The sequence below is a fragment of the Nanorana parkeri genome, unplaced genomic scaffold (genome assembly GCF_000935625.1).
Source record: "Nanorana parkeri isolate BGI_ZX_2015 unplaced genomic scaffold, ASM93562v1 scaffold562, whole genome shotgun sequence".
NCBI classification, from domain to species: Eukaryota; Metazoa; Chordata; class Amphibia; order Anura; family Dicroglossidae; genus Nanorana; species Nanorana parkeri.
The window spans coordinates 200,177-219,602 of NW_017306830.1; the positions used below are offsets into that span (position 1 = coordinate 200,177).

General features: G+C 42.0%; 1 protein-coding gene across 1 annotated transcript in view; it reads left to right on the top strand.

The window, feature by feature from the left end:
- Positions 1 to 19,199, top strand: part of MYBPC3 (myosin binding protein C, cardiac) — a 112,965-nt gene extending 93,766 nt beyond the window's left edge. Inside the window, exons 26-34 of the mRNA XM_018562127.1 lie at positions 1,210 to 1,344; positions 6,648 to 6,815; positions 7,597 to 7,685; positions 9,612 to 9,807; positions 9,900 to 10,039; positions 11,858 to 12,017; positions 15,732 to 15,868; positions 17,131 to 17,317; positions 19,165 to 19,199. Coding sequence (XP_018417629.1) covers positions 1,210 to 1,344; positions 6,648 to 6,815; positions 7,597 to 7,685; positions 9,612 to 9,807; positions 9,900 to 10,039; positions 11,858 to 12,017; positions 15,732 to 15,868; positions 17,131 to 17,317; positions 19,165 to 19,175 — 1,223 coding nt within the window. The 3' untranslated portion in view covers positions 19,176 to 19,199. The remainder of the gene's footprint in view (positions 1 to 1,209; positions 1,345 to 6,647; positions 6,816 to 7,596; positions 7,686 to 9,611; positions 9,808 to 9,899; positions 10,040 to 11,857; positions 12,018 to 15,731; positions 15,869 to 17,130; positions 17,318 to 19,164) is intronic.
- The last annotated feature ends 227 nt before the right edge of the window (positions 19,200 to 19,426 follow it).

Below are 19,426 nucleotides of genomic sequence, written 5' to 3' on the forward strand. Positions count from 1 at the left end.
ATTACTATAGACACATAGAGCCTAAGCCAATGTGACCCTTCTAAAATAATACCAAGTGCAGTAACCTGAGGACAGAAAACTGCAATGATTGGAAATCTGATCGGTTATTCTGGGTTATTGCATTCCTTGCGCTGTGCTGCTTTATTAAACACTTGATTGTGTCTATTGAGAGGGTACTGCAAAATATGAAAACTTAGGTATCTAAGAATAAGCAAAGCTGGTACCCATATGGAATAAAAGTGCAACGCACAAAGTTGTCACATTCATTTCTATTTGCCTTTTGCAGAAAAAATATAAATTTTAATATGTATGTTTTAGTCCTAGTTGCACAAATACCATTGTATTCATCAGGACTGATAAAACAAAAACATTAAGTGAGGTTTATAGATATTATGTATTGTAGATAGATAGATAGATAGATAGATAGATAGATAGATAGATAGATAGATAGATAGATAGATAGCAGAGGTGTTGGAGTAGAGCTGTTTTTTCTCAGAGTGGTGTGGCCCTGTGACAGAAGTGCAGTGTGCAGGTAGCCGCGGACGCAGCAAGCAGAGGGGGCACTTGTGAAGTGGGGGATAATGTTAGAGAAGAGAGAGAAGGTGACTAAGGCAGCAGAGGGAACACTGTTGAAGCTGGGGTAATTTATAGAACAGAAGGGACAGAGGCAGCAGAGGGCACAACTGTGCAATGGTGGTACTTGTTAGATCAGAGGTGGAGGAGAACAGAAGCAGCAGAGAGCACACCTAATTGTTATAACAGAGGAGGCAGGGAACCGACACACCAGAAGGGACATTTGTGGAGCAGGAGTGATTGTTAGAGCAAAGACGATTGGGGAGAAAGGGTAGGAGAGGGTTAGTCCATAAGCATAGAAAATTTAGCGCGGTATGCTATGGTGGCACGACAGATGACACTGTCATAGTATAAGTCCAAAGAATGCAATATCAGCAACACACCATATTAAAAAATGCAGACAGGGTATTGATACATCACCGACAGAGCGGACTTCAGAGGGGGGCAGAGGCAGCAGAATGGTGACTTGTGGAGTGGAGGACAGAGGCAGCTGAGGGGATACTTGTGGAGTGGGGGACAGAGTGATACAGTGAAGACAGACAATGTACCTCTTTCAGATCAATGTCAGAGCTGTTTTGTGACGCCAATAATATCATGTAAAAATTCACATTCTTTACTTCCTTTTCTTCCCTTTAGCTCCAACCAGTGAGCCCACTCAGCTGATAGTGGACGATGTCAGTGACACCAGCATCACACTGAAATGGAGACCTCCAGAGAGGATTGGTGCAGGAGGACTGGACGGCTACATCGTGGAATACTGCAAGGAGGGTTGTAAGTATCAAACTCCCATCAGTCCTTAATGTTCTAAGAGTCTAAGGAATGAACTGCCTCTGGTCTGAACACTCCCAGGTTTTACAGATATGTTACAGGAAAAGTTTGTCCCTGGAAATGCCCCCAGTGACCTGCTTTACCATAAAGTGCCTCCTTTTCTGCAAGTTATATTGATGATGTGTAATTATGTGTCCAGTGATTCAAAGATACGATCACATCTCATCTATAACAAAGACAATAGAAAATTTGAGGAATTGTCTAAAGCAACTAGACAACCCTAGGCTTCAGGTGTAGAGATATCCTAATTGTTTTTTAGTTTTAGATATAGTATGGAAACATTTAAAACCCTTGTTTTTATTTCTGTCCCTGTTGGGGAGGGTCAACTTCTTTATTTGTCCTTCTGAGAATTGTCATGGGACAGAAAGTGATGGGAATTCCAAAACTGTATGATTGTTACTGAAACAGGAGGTGATGGGGAAATCTTCCAATGTGGACACCTGCTCCTGTGAAAACTGTCTAAACTTTGGAAAGATTTCCTTTTATTTGCTTTTGTTACAGTGTACAGAACAGGAAGTGAAGGGAAATTTTCCCAATGGGACCCAAAACAAAACCAGACAGGGGTTTTTACTAATCTGTGCTCTGTATCTAAAATAAAAAAAAGAAAAGCTTTGAGTATAGATATACTAAACCTGCAATAATAATATGTAGACTGCTACTGCTGTCAACTTTTGAAAATTCTAGTTGCCTGATCATTATGGTAATCCTTAAGGATCACTGGCTTGTCACTCTGACTTTCTAATCAGTGTCGCCAGGTCAGTGTCTCAAAGTACTGCCAAGATAGCCAGGCAACTTGCGATTTCAGGACTCATCCATGGAAGCCTCCATCTCTCAGTGAATTTAAAGCAAAACTTTTTGATAATTTTTATACATCTCCCATTGGGGAGAGTTTACTTACTGTCTCAAGACAGGAAGTGAGAGGTTATATACTCTTAGTTCAGTAGGTATCCCACCGCACTCTGGTAAACTGGTAAACCCCTATGTTCTTAATGGGTGCTAAAATTACCGCGGATGGCGCTGCTCCAAACAATGTAGAAACAAGATGTCACCAGTACACTGGAGATATGTGTCCAAGCAAACGTCTTTTATCGATGCATATTGTCACAGGGTCCCTTCACCGTGTTATCCTGAGCCTGATAAAGGGACCCTGTGTGGCCATCCTTGTGACAATATGCATAATAAAAGACGTTTGGACACATACTGTATTTCTGGTGTGCTGGTGACATCTTGTTTCCACTCTTAGACAGTTGTCACCGAAACAGGTGTCCCCATTGGATGATTTCCCCTTTATTCCTGTTCAACTGTAAAATGTTAAATTTCCTATTACTTTCTGTCCTGGGGACAGTGGTCACAAAGAAAATAGCGAGGGCGAATTTCTCCAGTGCGGTTGGAAACAGCATTGAAAACATGGTACAGGTTCCAACCCACCATCACTCTATTGAAACAAAAAGAAATTGGGTTTAGATACATTTAAATCCGGGTCTGGTTAGAACTAATATTTTCACAGTGACTGATCTGTGAGTGACAGCACAAAGACCTGGAACACAGACAGCAATGGATTTAGTGTCTGTTATCATTGGCACATTATGAGCCCCTTACGTAGGCACAGGATCATCACAGACTCTCCCTGACATTAGAGAGCAGATTAGAAGCTTATCCTTTACAGTTCCTCCTTGCCTCTTCAGATCTGGGTTCCTGCCATCCCAAGCACTCCAGCCTGATTGTAGTCTGCACACTATAGGACCCAGGATGGATGCCAAGGATGAAGATTATTATAATCCAGGCTCCCTATTCCTGTTATTATTAATCAGGTGCTACCTGAGCCCCTTGCAAAGTATCCATTTACTGCTGGCCGCTATCCAACTGATAATGATTTAATGAGATTTGGGCAGAATGTTTGCTCCCCCCTGTCACCAAAATCCAAGCATCTGTCCATGGTCCTTCAATCCTGATGAAGCACGCAGAGTGTGCCAGAGTGCCCAAAAGGCCACTGAGAGGATTTACAGACGCCTTGTGTACAGTTTATTGAAGGATAGCACCACATATCCATCAAGCCCTCCTCTTCTTCCAACTCTAATAAAAAAATGACTCAGAGAACCCGTTATCTGATATCCTGGCTGCATGCGCTGGGGCGAAGCATCAAACACTTGCCAGATGCATGAAACAAATGTAGGAGTGAGTGCATTCTTGGTGGACACATAGGTTTTATTAATAAACATTACACGCTCCACTGTGCTGTTAAGCTGAAAGCAATTTGCCAACACATGCATTAATGTGCCAGGTCTGTACAAGCCAGTTGTTGGGTATTTTTATACAGGGTCCTCTTTCAGCTTTGTGCAGCCAAAAAGTGCAAAGAGCATGGAGAGCACAGTATGCCATAGGAGCCAATCAGAAATCTCCTTATATATGGGTTTAATTAATATATATCTAAAGCCAAACCTTTTCTACTTATTTTTTTGTAGGGCAAGTAGACATTCAAAACCACTATTAGGTTTTGGGTTTTTTTGCCATCTGTTTCTTATTATGGCTTTGGGCTCTGTCTATAGCATTTTCTAGACCTAGTCCCATGTTAGTTAACTGTGGTGATTTTAGTGGGCATTCTTATGTGTTCTTACATGCTGATGCTGCATGTGTTGAAATGTATTACTGTAGTCCTATCAGGAGCAAGCCAAGCAGGGTGGCTAGTAAGGAATAAGGTTCAAGTTTGCAGTAATGCAGGGGTGGCCTCGAACTTTGGCTGTTCGCAGTTCATCTGAGTGGTGAACACCCCCATAAGTCCAAAACACCAAAAGTGATCCCCTGTAATGCATTGCATGATCTGAACTGTGGTCAGATGGCATAGTATGGCCAATTGTGGAATACGCAAATGTGCCAGTCCCCTCCCTATAAAAGACAGCTCCCATCAGCCTTTTGTCACTGTGTGTTGGAGTTGGAGTAGATAGCGACAACTGACATTTCAAAGCAATTTCAAGGAGAGATAGTTACTGCTGTACTACATGTGCTGTAGCTACCTACAGAACTATACAGTGTAATATAAAGTGCTATATAGTGCCACTGCTGCATTACAGTGAATTGCAGTGTGATGGGCTACAGCAGATGGAGTTCACCACCATCCCAAGTATTTACTGTGCTGTTCAGTAGCACCAGTGCCCCATTACTGTGAATTGCAATGCAGCGTGTACCACCCATTGTATTCCCGGTAAATAGACCAAACAGTTCAGGAATACCTCTTTAGAGTGTGTCAATAACAACTTATTTTGCTGTGTAGCTGCTGTTCCCCTTTTTGTTTCTATTTTTTATGTTTCATTGGGGTTCTTTATTTTATTTTTTAGATTCTGTTAAATTAAAAATGTAAGAAAGTGTTTTTGTTTTATAGGGGGTGCATTTTATTTCTATATCATTTTAATAGGGGTTTTTTATCTTCGTTTTTCGAGCGCAGCAGCGTAAACCTTTTGCTGACACAGGCAAAGCTGTCCTTTTTGTTAGCAACATATCACCACCATATACTATTGCAGCCAAGCTCCAGATCACAAGATTGTGACGTACACAAAAGCACTAGATACCCCATCTACCTATTGCCGTAGCTGGTAATGAAATGAATAGGCAATCCCCTGTTTCCATCATCCCCGGAAGGCCTAAAGGAAGAGGCAGATGTTCTTCACACGCAGCTATAGGGACAAGCAGGTTCTGCACGTGTAGGCCAATGCGGTGGTCAGGATGCACCTTTGAGAGACAGGGCATGTTTGCCTTCCCTTTCTGGCAGGGGGTGTGCTATACTGTCCGAGCACACCAAGGAGCCAGTGAAGTGGATAAGCAAGCTCTCATCATCCTCTTCTCCCTTCACCCAAATGCAGAATAGTGCAGTGTCATCAGCTGCTACAAATGCGCCTTCTTTTTCCTCCTCTTCTACACCTAATGCCGGTGTTGCCCTACAAACTGGCATTGAGGAGTCGGCTGAATTATTTCAACACACCATTAAAAACTTGTTGCAGGAGGATACACAGGAATTCATTATATTAGATGTTGAGGAAGAAAGTGCCAGGAACATAGACAGGAGAGGACAACAGGCAGGGAGAAACAATTGCCAGTGATGTTTTTGTAGTTGCAACTTAGGTGATGAGGAGGGTGTGGATGATGAGGTAGCGGACCGTACCCTGTTTCCCCGAAAATAAGACCTAGTACTATTTTTGGGAATTGCTCAAATATAAGACCTACCCCGAAAATAAGACCTAGTACGATTTTTGGGAATTGCTAAAATATAAGACCTCCCCCGAAAATAAGACCTAGTACGATTTTTGGGAATTGCTAAAATATAAGACCTCCCCCGAAAATAAGACCTAGTACGATTTTTGGGAATTGCTAAAATATAAGACCTCCCCCGAAAATAAGACCTAGTACGATTTTTGGGAATTGCTAAAATATAAGACCTCCCCCGAAAATAAGACCTAGTACGATTTTTGGGAATTGCTAAAATATAAGACCTCCCCCGAAAATAAGACCTAGTACGATTTTTGGGAATTGCTAAAATATAAGACCTCCCCCGAAAATAAGACCTAGTACGATTTTTGGGAATTGCTAAAATATAAGACCTCCCCCGAAAATAAGACCTAGTACGATTTTTGGGAATTGCTAAAATATAAGACCTCCCCCGAAAATAAGACCTAGTGTGTTTTTTTGAGCCCCAAAAAATATAAGACAGTGTCTTATTTTCGGGGAAACACGGTACCTGGATGCACAAGATTGTAGAGGAAGAAATTGGGGGAGAGGCTCAACATCATCAAGGTAAGATGTTGTCCAGGGGCAACTTGCAAGGGAGTAGAGGGAGCAGCAGACCTATTTCATCGAATGGCACTGCTCCATGGGTGCTGCCACTGGAATGCCCAGTTCAGCTTTACAGGGCTCACCAGTGTATTTTTCACACATGTGCTGAGGACAGCATTGTAGGGGTTTGCAGCCTCAGTATATCAAGCATGGTAAATCTACCAGTCATTTGGGTACCTTATGCATGAGGAAGCACTTGTCTGTTCACCACAAAGAACGGTGGAAGCAGAACTTGAATGATACCGATAGGCAGCAAAAGGCCCACAATCCATCTTCTCGCTCCTCCTTTTCCACCTCTTTATAAAAATCTCCATCTGCATCCACTGAAACATACATTGTTCCATCTATTGTTGGCTCAGCACCTTCATCTGCTTTCCTCTTGATCTCTTGCTTTGTTCTCATTTTATTTTTGTTGCCTTCTACAGCCTCAGAATGGGTACCAGCTCTAAAGGGCCTGACTGAGAGGACCTCATGTCTGATAAGAGACCTGCCCACTGGGGAAAGACTCTCTTTCAGGGTCAAGGCCATCAACCTTGCAGGACCCAGCGAGCCATGCACCATGAAGGAGCCTGTGACCATCCGGGAGATCATGCGTGAGTTCACAAAAATTAGACACAGCAACACGATGGAAGATAAAGTAGATCTCTAGCCAAACCTTTTTTTCCTTTTTGGATAGCATGGGGTGGGAAGTCAGATAGTATTACTGTTAGTTATGAGGATTGTCAGCTCTTCCAGCAAAAAGTGGTTGGATCTGGCAACAGATTCAATGAAATTGAAGAAAACGTAAATGAGCACATAAGTAAATTTGTTCCCAAGGCATCCAATCAGAATTCTTGTTTAAATTTTTATCCAAATGAAGTGAAATCTGAATGGTTGCTGGCAGTGGCAATGTTTTGTGTGCCTTTTCTTTAAGTTTAATTGGTCGGCTCCCGTGGGGTTAATAGCAATAGTAATAGCAATAGTAAATACATTTTGTTCAGTTGCCCTATGGAACTTGGGGGCAGTTTATACCACATTTGGGTCTAGTGGGGGCTGAAACCACTCTTGCTTTAATATAGACATTGCTTACCTCTAAGGCAGGTGAGAAGTCTGGGGCATTCTTTAGTTATTATTACCTGAATGGAGTCACTCTGGTAACGATGTCTCTCTAATACTTTTGCCCGCTGTTCTTTTCTCCGGAGAAGCAAAAAAAGCATTTTTTTAGTAGAATTCGGAGAGGCTCATCGGTGTCCTTATTGGGTAGATTCTCCTAATTAATGGAAAAACAGGGAGTAAATTGAAAATCTCAATTTGGCCACCTCCAGATTTTCCTTGTCTGCATACTACCATTATATTCTAAATATACTTTCTAACTGTATGTTGCCTATCCTACAGAAAAGCCAAAGATCTGGCTGCCTCGTTACCTGAGACAGAAATTTGTGAAGAAGGTTGGCGAGACGGTGAACATTGTTATTCCCTTCCAGGTATGACCAGGGTGCTAAATGTGACTATATTGCTACATCAGCCAATTTTATCCCAAACAAAAAGATTGCTATAGTTGGCCTTTACACTGGCCATACATTGTTGTTTCGGGTGGGGACAAGAGAGCCGCCCATGGCTCAAATTTCGGCAGGAATTGAATGAAATTGGAGCAGTATATGGCCAATTTAAAGCTCATAACACACCGGGCTATGGACTTTAGAAAACTATGGGGGGTTTTTCAGCTTCTGGGTTTGGTTGTTTTGGAACTTTGGTGCCAAAAAATGCCACATTATGAATTGCCTGTTTTTAGCATGTTGTTTCTTGGCCCAGGGATCTTGCGCACAAACATTTTGCACTGATAGTCATATACTGACCCTTACTTTGAATATAAGCATACGCATGTTGACTTGTGGCTTTTCATTGACCTTCCTGATCTGAATACATGTTAAGAAATCCTGAAGCCTTTGATTGGGAGATCAGCATTGACAGTCAAAGTATTTTTCTTGACACGTGACATGTTAAAGTGTCACTAAGTCCAAAAAGTCACTAAGTCCAAAAAATAATTAAAAAATACATGAATTGAAAAAATTCATTAAAAAAATAAATATAATGTATTTATTTTTAAACAGGAGCAATTTTTAGTGGTGTAGTTATAGGCAAGTTAATTGTCAGGTCTGCAGTACCTGGCAGTTGGCGTGTTGTATGTGAGTTTTGGCGGAGGGACACAGCGATGACTGATATCAGGGCACACAATGAGCAGAGGTGTGGGAAGACGAGTGCGAGGAATGACACATAAGTATGCTAGTTAGTACAATTTTAGAGATGCTGACTGAGGACAATAGCAGAAGACACAAGCCATGTGCTAGGTAAATTTAAGCTACTGTGTTGATTTGAAATGCAAGAGGATACGCAGGACATGCACATAGCTGGAGACCATTATTATCATTTTACAAATGTTAGAAATAGACTGAGAGCATGGCTAAGGACAACAAAGGAAGACTAATCAGAAGGATCTCTGCGTATGTTGTGAATTCTTGTTAAGTAGGTGGGAATTTCATGGCTGTCCCCAAAAATACAGAAGGGCCCGAATCCCCAATAAATATGTGGAATGCTTTCAGAGACACAGAGAAAATAACAGATAATATACTCACCTGACCCACGATCATGGCTGGCAGTTACACCGGTCCCTGGAGGCTCTCTCCCCCTCCGCTCCAGCAGTCTAAGGTCCTGCAAATCATTACATCCTATACAGTGTTACATCCATTCTGTATGTTTGATCTGAGGTATCATTGAGGAGAAATGCAGAAAGTGGATAGAGATCATGTAAACATTCACATGGGTACAAAGAGATTATATTTCCCTATTGAAGGGAATATTTCTACTGTGCGATGAAAGTGGAAACCACTTTAATGTTGTAAGTTACAATTTTACTATCGTTTTAGGTAAGAAAGTTCTATAATCATTGGATTTAGGTAGATGTAGCCATCAATAGACATAATGTGGTCTTTGAGAATTATTTTCACTCAGTTCTAATTCATTCATTCTGATTTCTTTCATTTTGCCATGCCACGGGTGATATGTGAACAAAGTACCAACCATCAGTATTTACCTTTTTATTGACTGTCAAGTAAAAACTCCAATCGGCTGAATAGCAGTTTTATTTAAAAAAATCTCAATACCATGGAGCCTCATCCACCAAAACCCCTGGAGTCTCCATAAAGACATCCTGTCCCAGTGCATGTGCCAGGAAAATGAGGCATCATTGAAGGAAAGAGACAGCGAAACAGAACAAAGTCATGTAGGAATCTAAAGAACAGTTTGCTAAAACCCTTGCAGTTTATATTGTGGTCCTTGGAAGAGGGTGTTTTCCTTGTTTACGACCATCCCTTGGCTGTAACACAATTTTTTTTGGGGGGGTGTTGTTATAGGGAAAGCCTCGCCCCATCGTCACCTGGCTGAAGGATGGGCAACCCATTGATCCAAAACAGATTGGTATCAGAAACAGTGAAGCCGACACCATCCTGTTCATCAGATCTGCCGAGAGACACCACTCTGGCGAGTACCAAGTTAAGATCCAGATTGAGAACTGTGAGGACTCAGCTACCGTCCATATCCAGATTGTAGGTAAGTGGCTGCAATAGAAAGGGCCTACACAGACAGTTGCCATCCATTGTATGTGTTTCAAATGTGATTTTACAAGGAATCATGTCTCCTAGACAAGCCCAGTGCTCCTCAGAAGTTGAAGATTGTGGAAGTATGGGGATTCAATGTGGCTCTGGAATGGGCTCCACCCCAGGATGACGGAAATACTGAGATAACGGGTTACACCATCCAAAAAGCAGACAAGAAGACCATGGTGAGTTCTGTGCAGGGGCCATATCATATTATGATGTCCTACTGGGTCACTGCTGCTCTGGAGGGCCTCCTTTTCATTTTTGCTTCTCTCTATGGTTTGTTTTCTGGTTCCTCTCACCTCAGAAGTTGAGTGCAGAATACAAAGGCAGACTATTCAAATTTGTGTTTATGTTTCAAAGCTGACGATGAGCTTACTTTGCAGCGGCCATGTGTAAAGCACATCAGTGCCTACTGCCTACTGTGATGTTTGTGGTTTTCGATAAGCTCATTGTCACCGCACTTTGAACATAGACATTGCATGTTAGAACTATATTACAAAGTTCTAATAGTTCTTCCTTTGATTCGTCACTTGCTGGGTTAAGACTCTACCCCAACCTCTGAAGCTCCTAGCTCTTCTTTGTAATTGATGCTAAAATGTTCTCTAAACATTCAAAGAGTGAATGGGAAAAGAAATGCAGAAATTGTACAGAGACCAAGAAACCACTGATGGTTCCTATATAATACACCTCCCAGCTTTCCAGGATGGAAAAGAGGACCTGTCAGCACAAAGTCACGTGGACCATGAAGGATTAATATGTTAGGAATGCGTGGATATGCCCACAACTGTTTTTCTTTCACCACTACTTTTCCTGGATTCTGGCTTTTCAAAATAACAAATGCAAACATTGTAGAAGTTGGCCGAAAGGTTTAGTGCAGTATAACATTTTATTGAAATGGTACATATTTGTATAGCGGTCTATACATCAGACCAAAAGGAGGGACAGCTGAGGAAAAAGAGAGGAATAGAGGGGTTGGGTACCTGAAAAGGACAGTTGGAAGCTATATTGTTACTTATTATTTGTAGATAATATCCTGCGTTGTACCCATTCCACTTCAAAGGTAACTTATTTTTCTGCTGATCTCCTAGTGATCCTATGTTAGGCATTATTATTATCACCTACAGGTTTCATGTATACTGATTAAAAACAGGATTCCAGTCCATTTTGCTTGGTAATTTTATATACATATTGTGTGCATAAAAAACAGATTTGGTACATCTTTCATCTGTGCAGCACATACACATTTCCCCATGTTGTGTCTCTTTTAAAAACACTAACAAAAAAATACCCGATGATCTGCCAGAAATCTAGTGAGCTCCTAACTTCCTGTTGTAGCTGACAACACAATGCCTGCACTAAAATTCCAACCAGTGCTGTCAGCCCTTCCCAGTTCTCTTCTCCTGGACCACAGAACTTCCTCCTTATCTCCATAACATAGGGGAGGTTCCACAGGGCACAGCAAATGAGTGGGCAGGACTGAAAGCACTGATTAAGAAGCATAGAGCACAGGAAGATAGGAGCTCGCTGAACTTATGGCAGGATCAACATTTTAGTGTTTATATTTGAAGTATGTTTAGTGGGATAAAAAATGGGTTAATGTGCATGTATGGCAGAGATGTAATATTATTTTTTGCTCAGACATACACTTTAAGGAATTCTCTCCCCAATTACCTCAGAAGCAAGACACAAATTCTGCCGGTGAACTCTATTCATGTACAATAGCAGAGGTTCTGTGAACCCAAATAGAGTCTTTGGTTCTTGAAGCTCCATAACTTCATCTTACCCGCAGCCACTGTCCCTCCTCTGCATTCCACCCTTCTGCCTTAATTGTCCAAAAAAGTGGAGCAATCCTTTATGACTATGGGGTAAACTGTCGCCATGCTGGAGAACGTTTCATGAACATTTTGGTCAGGGGTTTCAATCTGTAAAAGACTATTCATGTTCTATTCGTGATTTTTAACTTGGAATTTTATATTCTTTTTTCATCCTCACTATCTCAGGAATGGTTCACCGTCTTTGAACACTACAGACGTCTGCACTGTGTAGTGTCCGATCTGGTCATGGGCAATCAGTACCACTTCCGAATTTTCAGTGAGAACATGTGTGGACTGAGTGAAAATCCCATAACCTCCAAGGACTTTGCAAATATACTGAAGACTGGTAAGAACCTGCCTTTAGGCTGATGACTATATTTTTACCCAAGTACCCGTACAGATGGGAGGTATATCCTTGTAAAAGGTAATCTCTCTGTCTAATATTTTGTCCCCTACAAGTTGATATCTTTGTCCTAGCTTTTAAAAGAATCTTGTCTGGAAAGAAATATGCCCTTGCCAATCTCTACATCTGGATTACATCTGATCCTGACTACAGATCCCAGCCTTTCAGGCTGGCGAGGGGTACCCTATTGGTGCAGGAGTCATGGTTATCATTTGAGTTGTATCCTGTGATTACCAACCTGGAGCTTCGGACATTTGACTGCCTCTGCAGCATTGGACTACCCCACTGGAAGGTCAGGAGATCCCGATTCATTCAGACACCATGGCAGTGTGGAGTACATCAACCATCAGGGAGGAGCCAAAATTTTTGCAGTTGCAAAAGAGATAGGTTGGATTCTTGTCTGGGGCAGAACTTCACATTCCAGCTCTGTCCACCATGTATATCCAAGGCATAGACAATTAGCAGGCAGACCTCCTCAGCCAGCAGTGTCAGGACATGAGGGAAGGGCCTGCGTTGTAGGTCAGGGACACCGAATGTGGACTTCCTGTCCTCCCATACACGGATCCTCAAGCAGAAGCCGTGGATGCTCTGGTGGCTAAGTAAGATCAGCACATTCTGATCTATGCCATTCCTCCCCTACAACGTTTTCCTCATCTGCTTGGCAGGATCAAGATGGAGGGCATTCCTTGCTGCTCTGGACTGGCCCAACCTGATAAAACTCAGAGCGGACACTCTGTGGGCTCTTTCAGATCATCAGGATCTTCTGTCTCAAGGACCGATTTACCAACCTGCTTCACAGTCGCTAGCTTTAACGGCATGACTGTTGAAGCCGATGTTTTGAGAGGCAGGGGCATCTCTTTATCTGTGATTCCTGCAATGCTAAAAGCTAGGAAGGCTACTTCCTGCAGTATTTATCATTGGACATTGAAGGCATACTTCACTTGCTGTCAGTTTCGGGGGTTCCACCCTTGGAATGTCTTTGTGGGACCAACTTCTACTTCCTGCGGCTGTGTCTGGACAACATTAAGCTCTCAGCACTAAGCACACAGAAGTCAGACTTCTGCCATTTTTTATTTTGCTTAAGATACAGTTGGCCTTTTGCTCCTTGATTCAGACCTTTGTACAGGGACTGTACCATGTAGCTCCTCCATTTAGTTCCCCTGTGACTCTGTAGGATCCGAATCTGGCTCTCTCTTTGGAAACTGCTATTTGGACCCATTAGAGATTACTATCAGTGTTATTCACAAAAGGGTGAAGAGTTTGGAGAAGGCCGGAGAAGTGAACAATCTAGGACAACATAGCTGAACCGGAAAGTGAGCTGAATTGGAGAATTTTTCCAAATCATCTATGTTGTCTTAGATAGTTCACTTCTCCTGCCGTCATCACCCTTTTGTGAATAACCATGTAAGTCTCTTTGGAGTGGTGGAAGGACTTAGTCCAGACAGCAGTCCCACTGGTGTCAAAGATCCTATATAGCAGGGACCATAAATATTATGGAGCAGATACTCTAATGTGAAAGTTCTATCATCGACCCCTGAAAAGGACATAAGCCTAACACATAGGCCACAATAGTAACAGGATAAGGGCTAAGTATGAATCTCATTACCAGACCACAAACGCTACAGTATTTTTTCCAGGATTCACATTAAAGTATAATATTCTATTTGACAAATGACAGGCACAGAGAGAAACATTTCTTCCATGTTTATAGAGTTCAAGTCGTGATACAACATACATAGCTGTACTTTAAAACTAGAGGAACAAAAGCCAGCTTGTCCATAAAACGCAGCCAGAGCCCAGCTGTTAATAGCAAGGCTACAAACGGAAGAATAATTGTGGTTGGCAGGGGAAAATGAGGCACTTTTTATAGACTATCCCTTGAAGGGCTTGTTCAGATAGATACAGCTGCTTGTGGTCCAACACGTTTGACAGGTCCTATTCATTACAGAGCTGCTGTTCACTCACAGCACAGATTATTGTTCTAGCAGTTATCGGCAGTCACACAAAAAAAAAGCCCAAGGAGGCATTGTGTTTGAATGACGGCTCCGTTCATTATAGTGATGAATGGAGTCTGTCAAACTATCCGTATCATGCCTGGAAATTCCAGGTAATGAGCCTCTCTGCCTGTCAGTCTTATCAGCTTTCTGAATGAACCTTGCGTCTCTCCTTTCTATAACAGTTTAGTATAATGAATGCTGCCCATAGACTGGAAGATGTTTTCACAAAGATCTCAGAGTCTCGTAGCAAAATCTTTGAGTTCATGAGTGGCGAACAACCGATTTCAAAGGGAAGGATTTCCAAAATAATTGTTTTACTGTGCAGGCGTTCCCAGTGAAAACAGCAGTATTGCTGCCTCTCTAAGTACTTTCTTCTTTATATTTAAAACTCAGCTCTAGGCAGAGCTCCAGGTAAACATGTTATTAACCCTTGCAGTGGGGTTACCTCTGCACTGAAAGGGTTAAATGGTAATTTTTTTTTCCTAGTGTCAAAAATAACAAAGTTATACTCACCTAATCCTCCAAGCCGGCCTCCTTCTCCACTATAGCAATGGCATGTCCCTTGGCTTCCTCACATTCTAGAAATAGAATGTCTCACATTCTGTGTATAGAACGTTATGGCTCACAAGACCTCAGACCGCTGCAGAAGAGGTGGAGAGAGGCTCAGGGGCCGGTCTAAGAGCAAGCCGGTAGGGAGGAGCAGGTGAGTATAACTTTTTTATTACTGACCATAGGCAAAAATGAGCACTTAACCCTTGCAATGGAGCGGTAGCCCCACTGCACAGGTTAATAACATTTTTACCTGGAGTTCTGCTTTAAGGGGAAGCAGTGGATTTATGAAGCAGTGGATGTGACATTTACCACACATTCACTGGGAGTGAATAATTTACTCTATATTAATACACATTGGCCAGGAAGATACACATGCAGTGAATGGCTGCTGAATGCCCCTAAATGTATTTTAAATGGATCTAGTATACTGTAAATGTCTGAATTGGTATCGGCCTCATGTAATCCTCCGTACAACAGCACTCAGACTGGGAGAGAGGGAGGGGCAGAACTTGGGGCCAAACAGGTGTCCTGCATTCACACATACTAACAAGGAACATGCAGACAGGAGGAGCGGGTAGAGAGATGACCTCTTCCGTCTATTGCTGCTCTTTCACCGTTCAATCTCAGGCCGAGGGCGGGCAGGTGACCTAACTTTAGCAGATAAATGTCTGGCCACTAGTTTGGCTGTGCTGTTTGCTAGAGCTGCGTACATCTCAGGGAATTGAATTGTCCCCTCATACTGGAACAAAGAAAAGTTTCCCTATGGCCTTTACATTATGGGGTCTATTTATAAAACTCCCTCACAGCCATATGCTGGGTGGATGCTGTTCGCACGACATTCCATCACTCGATGGAGCCGAGGAGCATAGGAAATTTCTATATGTTCATTTTTCTCAAAGGAGATCACTCAGTGAAACGTTGCTTGTCATAGGATTCCCCCCTTTGCTTCCATTGAACCAATAAGTCATTTCTGCAATATTTTATATATATCGTAACTTGTATCATGAGTTTTGCATTATCTAGCTCATTGCATGAAACCAATCACATCTTTGCTCTGCTATAACATCTTACCTTCCTAATCACATGCTTCTTTATTTCCTTTCCCCAGGCGCTCAATACAAACCCCCCAATTACAAGGATCACGAGTTTGAGGAGGCTCCTAAATTTACACATCCACTTGTGAGCCGCTCTGTAGTTGCCGGCTACAATGCGACTCTCAGCTGCTCTATACGTGGGACACCCAGGGTAAGTGTTATGTCTTGTTTTTAATGTGCACACAGACCTGGGCATCTATGGCTTATATAATAATCAAGTGTTATAGGAATAAATATACTGTTTTTTTTCTATAGCAAACACATTTTGGCCTTCATTTTGTACCAAGGGCTGGATTTATCATTAGGTTCAGTAGGCTTGTGACTATCGGCTGTAGAGACAAAGAGGCAGCTTTTTCTTAATCAGTGGGTGCATCCATCTCATAGCTAAAGTTACTACTCAGTATCACAACATTCTAAACCGGGTTAGAACCAGGAAAATAAGTTAATATTTGGTGTAAAAGAGGTGCTTCTAGCAGGGGTGTTCTTAGGGCACCAAAACCTACGTTCCTACAAGCTCCAGTGATGGCAATCCATCCCTAGTAGTACTATACAAGTGCTGTGTTGGAAAGGAACCAAGAGCTCTTTCTGGATGAGGAAATGCTGCCCTCTGTGAATTAGTTTAAATGCCTCAGGATCCTTGTTATCAATTATGGAGAAAATGAGCACAACGTTAAAAAAAGGATTGGGCCAGCAGCTATAGTGTGGTGGATATTGTACCAGTTGCCGGTGGGAAGTGTGGACATAGTCATTCAACAAGGCTTGTCCATGACCAATCAATCAATGACTCTGTCCAAACCTTTGTTCATGAGCAGTAGGTGATTACTGAAAGGACAAGGCTACAGGTGCAGTTTGTGTAAAGCTGGCCATACACTGGTAGATTTTGACACATAGTTACATAGTATTTGAGGTTGAATAAAGACATTAGTCCATCAAGTCCAACCTATTAGTATCTCATTCTAGCAGTACCTGTTTTAACATTCGATATTGGAAATAAATGGAGTTTCCAAAATGAAAACCACATTCTCTGTTAGAATTTTGTTTGTTCAAGAAACATTTTTCACCCTGCTCCTTCAATGGAAAGCTGCGCTCCACGTGTTACATACTGAACAATAACATTCATTCCATGCCGGAATATGGAGTGTTCAGCTTTCCTTTGTATGACTGTCCCAAATGTATTTTGCTATATTCCCACGAGCTGAATGTACCTGTAATGAATGTTTGTTTTGCTTTGTCAGCATTCGTATGTTGGAGGCATTAGGAATGTCTCATTAAAAAGTAATATTCATATGCTATATTTTTATCATTTTAATTAATTTCTTTATTCATTTTTGAGAGATATAAACCATCCCGAATGTATGCAGCAGACTAACCCCCACCTCCTATCCTTTTCTATCATCTCCTGAATTTCTGCAGCCCAAGGTCACTTGGTACAAGAACAAGATGGACCTGTCAGGAGAGGCTCGTTACAGGTCTTTCAGTAAGCAGGGTGTACTGACCCTAGAATTGAGGAAGCCTAGCCCCTTCGATGGTGGCGTCTACTCCTGCAAAGCTGTGAATGAACATGGATCGGCAGAGACTGAATGCAGACTGGAAGTCCGGGGTGAGTTTTGGATACATGGTCTGTATACAAGCACGGCACCATAAACATTCACACTATCCCATACTTATAAGTGCAACCAGCAGAGGCAGATAGGCCGGACTAAACCAAAGATCATCCACTAGTCACCATTATTTCACATATTTATGGTAAACTGGCTACTTCCTTTGAAGTGTTGCTCACTACATAGACTATCAGCTTTCCAAGTTTTGGACAAGAATTACCCCTTGTACAAGCTAGCACTAATATGTAAAGGGAGATATTCCAATTTAAATACAATGAGGGGAATTTATCACAACTGGAGCAGACAAAATCTGGAGCAGCAGTGCATGGCAACCAATCAGCTTCTATCTTATGTTTGTTCAGTAAAGATTTGAAAATGAAAGAGAGAAGGTGATTGGTTGCCATGCACAGCTGCTTCAGATTTTGTCTGCTCTAGTTTTGATAAATTACGCTCAATGAACCTCACTGATCAAACTTTCTGAAACAAGAACAGCTCTTGGTGGGAGGAACCAATCATATCCTCCCATTTATTTGCTGATATTGCTCTGAAGACATGAAAAGCAGAATGTGATTGGTTGCTTTGTTGTCCCGTATTTAACAGACTAAAAGAGAGCGAAAAAAAGAAGTTAATTGTATGGGTTTGCATATATATATATATGTTCTATATGTTCACAGATTTTCATCTCAGTTACTTTTATTGCTTGTGGAATTCTCCCTTAAAGGCTAAATTTACCTTTGTGACCATGTTTTATGTTACACCTATATCAGGGGTGCAACCTGAATCATGGTCAGATTGCAGACACCCCCAAAACTTACCTTAATTGCGGGGTTCTTCACCTCGCAGACTGCTGGTTTTGTTTGAATTTGGCTCCACCACACAGTCATGTCATCCATTCACAGATCCTTTCACAGGATCTGTGAATGGAGAAACTGTGAATCCTGTCAGCCACTGCGGCAGAGGGACTTGTGGTTTTAATGGAATACAGATGCAGTGACATCACCGCACTTGTAGTCAATTTATTCTTCCTCCTTACCTTGGTGTAAACATGGATGGAAGGGAGAATCTGCAGGGAAAATAAAGCCTGACAATGGAAAGGAGCGCAGTTACTAGGGATGCACCGATACCAAGTACCATACTCGGCACAAGTACAAGTACAGATACTTTTCCAGCTCCAGAACTAGACTAGACTAGAGAAAAACTCAAAAGTTAGGCGGCGGCTGTCATGTGTAAGGAGCACTCGGAGCTCCTGGGATTTGTACATCTGTTTTATTGTATGATTTTGTTTTTATAAATATAAATAAAGGGATGCACCAATACCATTTTTGCGAGTACGAGTACTGATACTTCTCCAAGTACTTACAGACACAAGTACTGATACTTCTCCAAGTCCTCACAGATATGAGTACTGATACATTTTTGTTTATTGTCATGTGACAGTTTCTCTAAAACAATACAGACTAATGATTTCAGGACAATGGTGGAGCGCCAGAGCCCGGTCCCAGCTGCAACCGCTGCAACCCTGGTAGTTCTCATGAAAATGCCAAGTATCTGCACTGGTATCTGAAAAGTATCGGTGCATCCCTAGCAGTTACTACATATAAGGAAGGACTGATAAGGTGCAATATATTGAATTTTTTTGGGGGTGGGTTTAGAAATGCTTTAAGTCCTTCTTCATCCCAAAGAGTAGCTGTCTGTATGGGTGGCAGGTGCAGCAACAGTATGGGAATGACTCTCACAGTGTCGGGGTCAGCATATGAATGTAGCCCGCAGGGTTGGAGTCACCTTTTCTTGTGTTTGTAACAATTCTTTTCATCTTGTGAATAATGTTTTCTGTTTTCTTCTGCAGTGCCTCAGTAAATGACAGGATGAAGGCTGACAGGTAGGTCTTCTGTGGGTGCTTTATAGGGGCTGTTCACCTCTAATCTGTCCTTACACTGTAATACGGTAGCAATGTTCAGTTGTCAGGTAGAACATCTTGTTAGGGATCTAAACACCAGATAGCTTCATATGGGGCTTCTGTTCACTTCAGCCTGGTGTTGCATTCCTATACTAGTCTATGGGAATGCAAAACCTGCTTGAAGAAAGTCAATGCAGGTGGAGGTCAACTG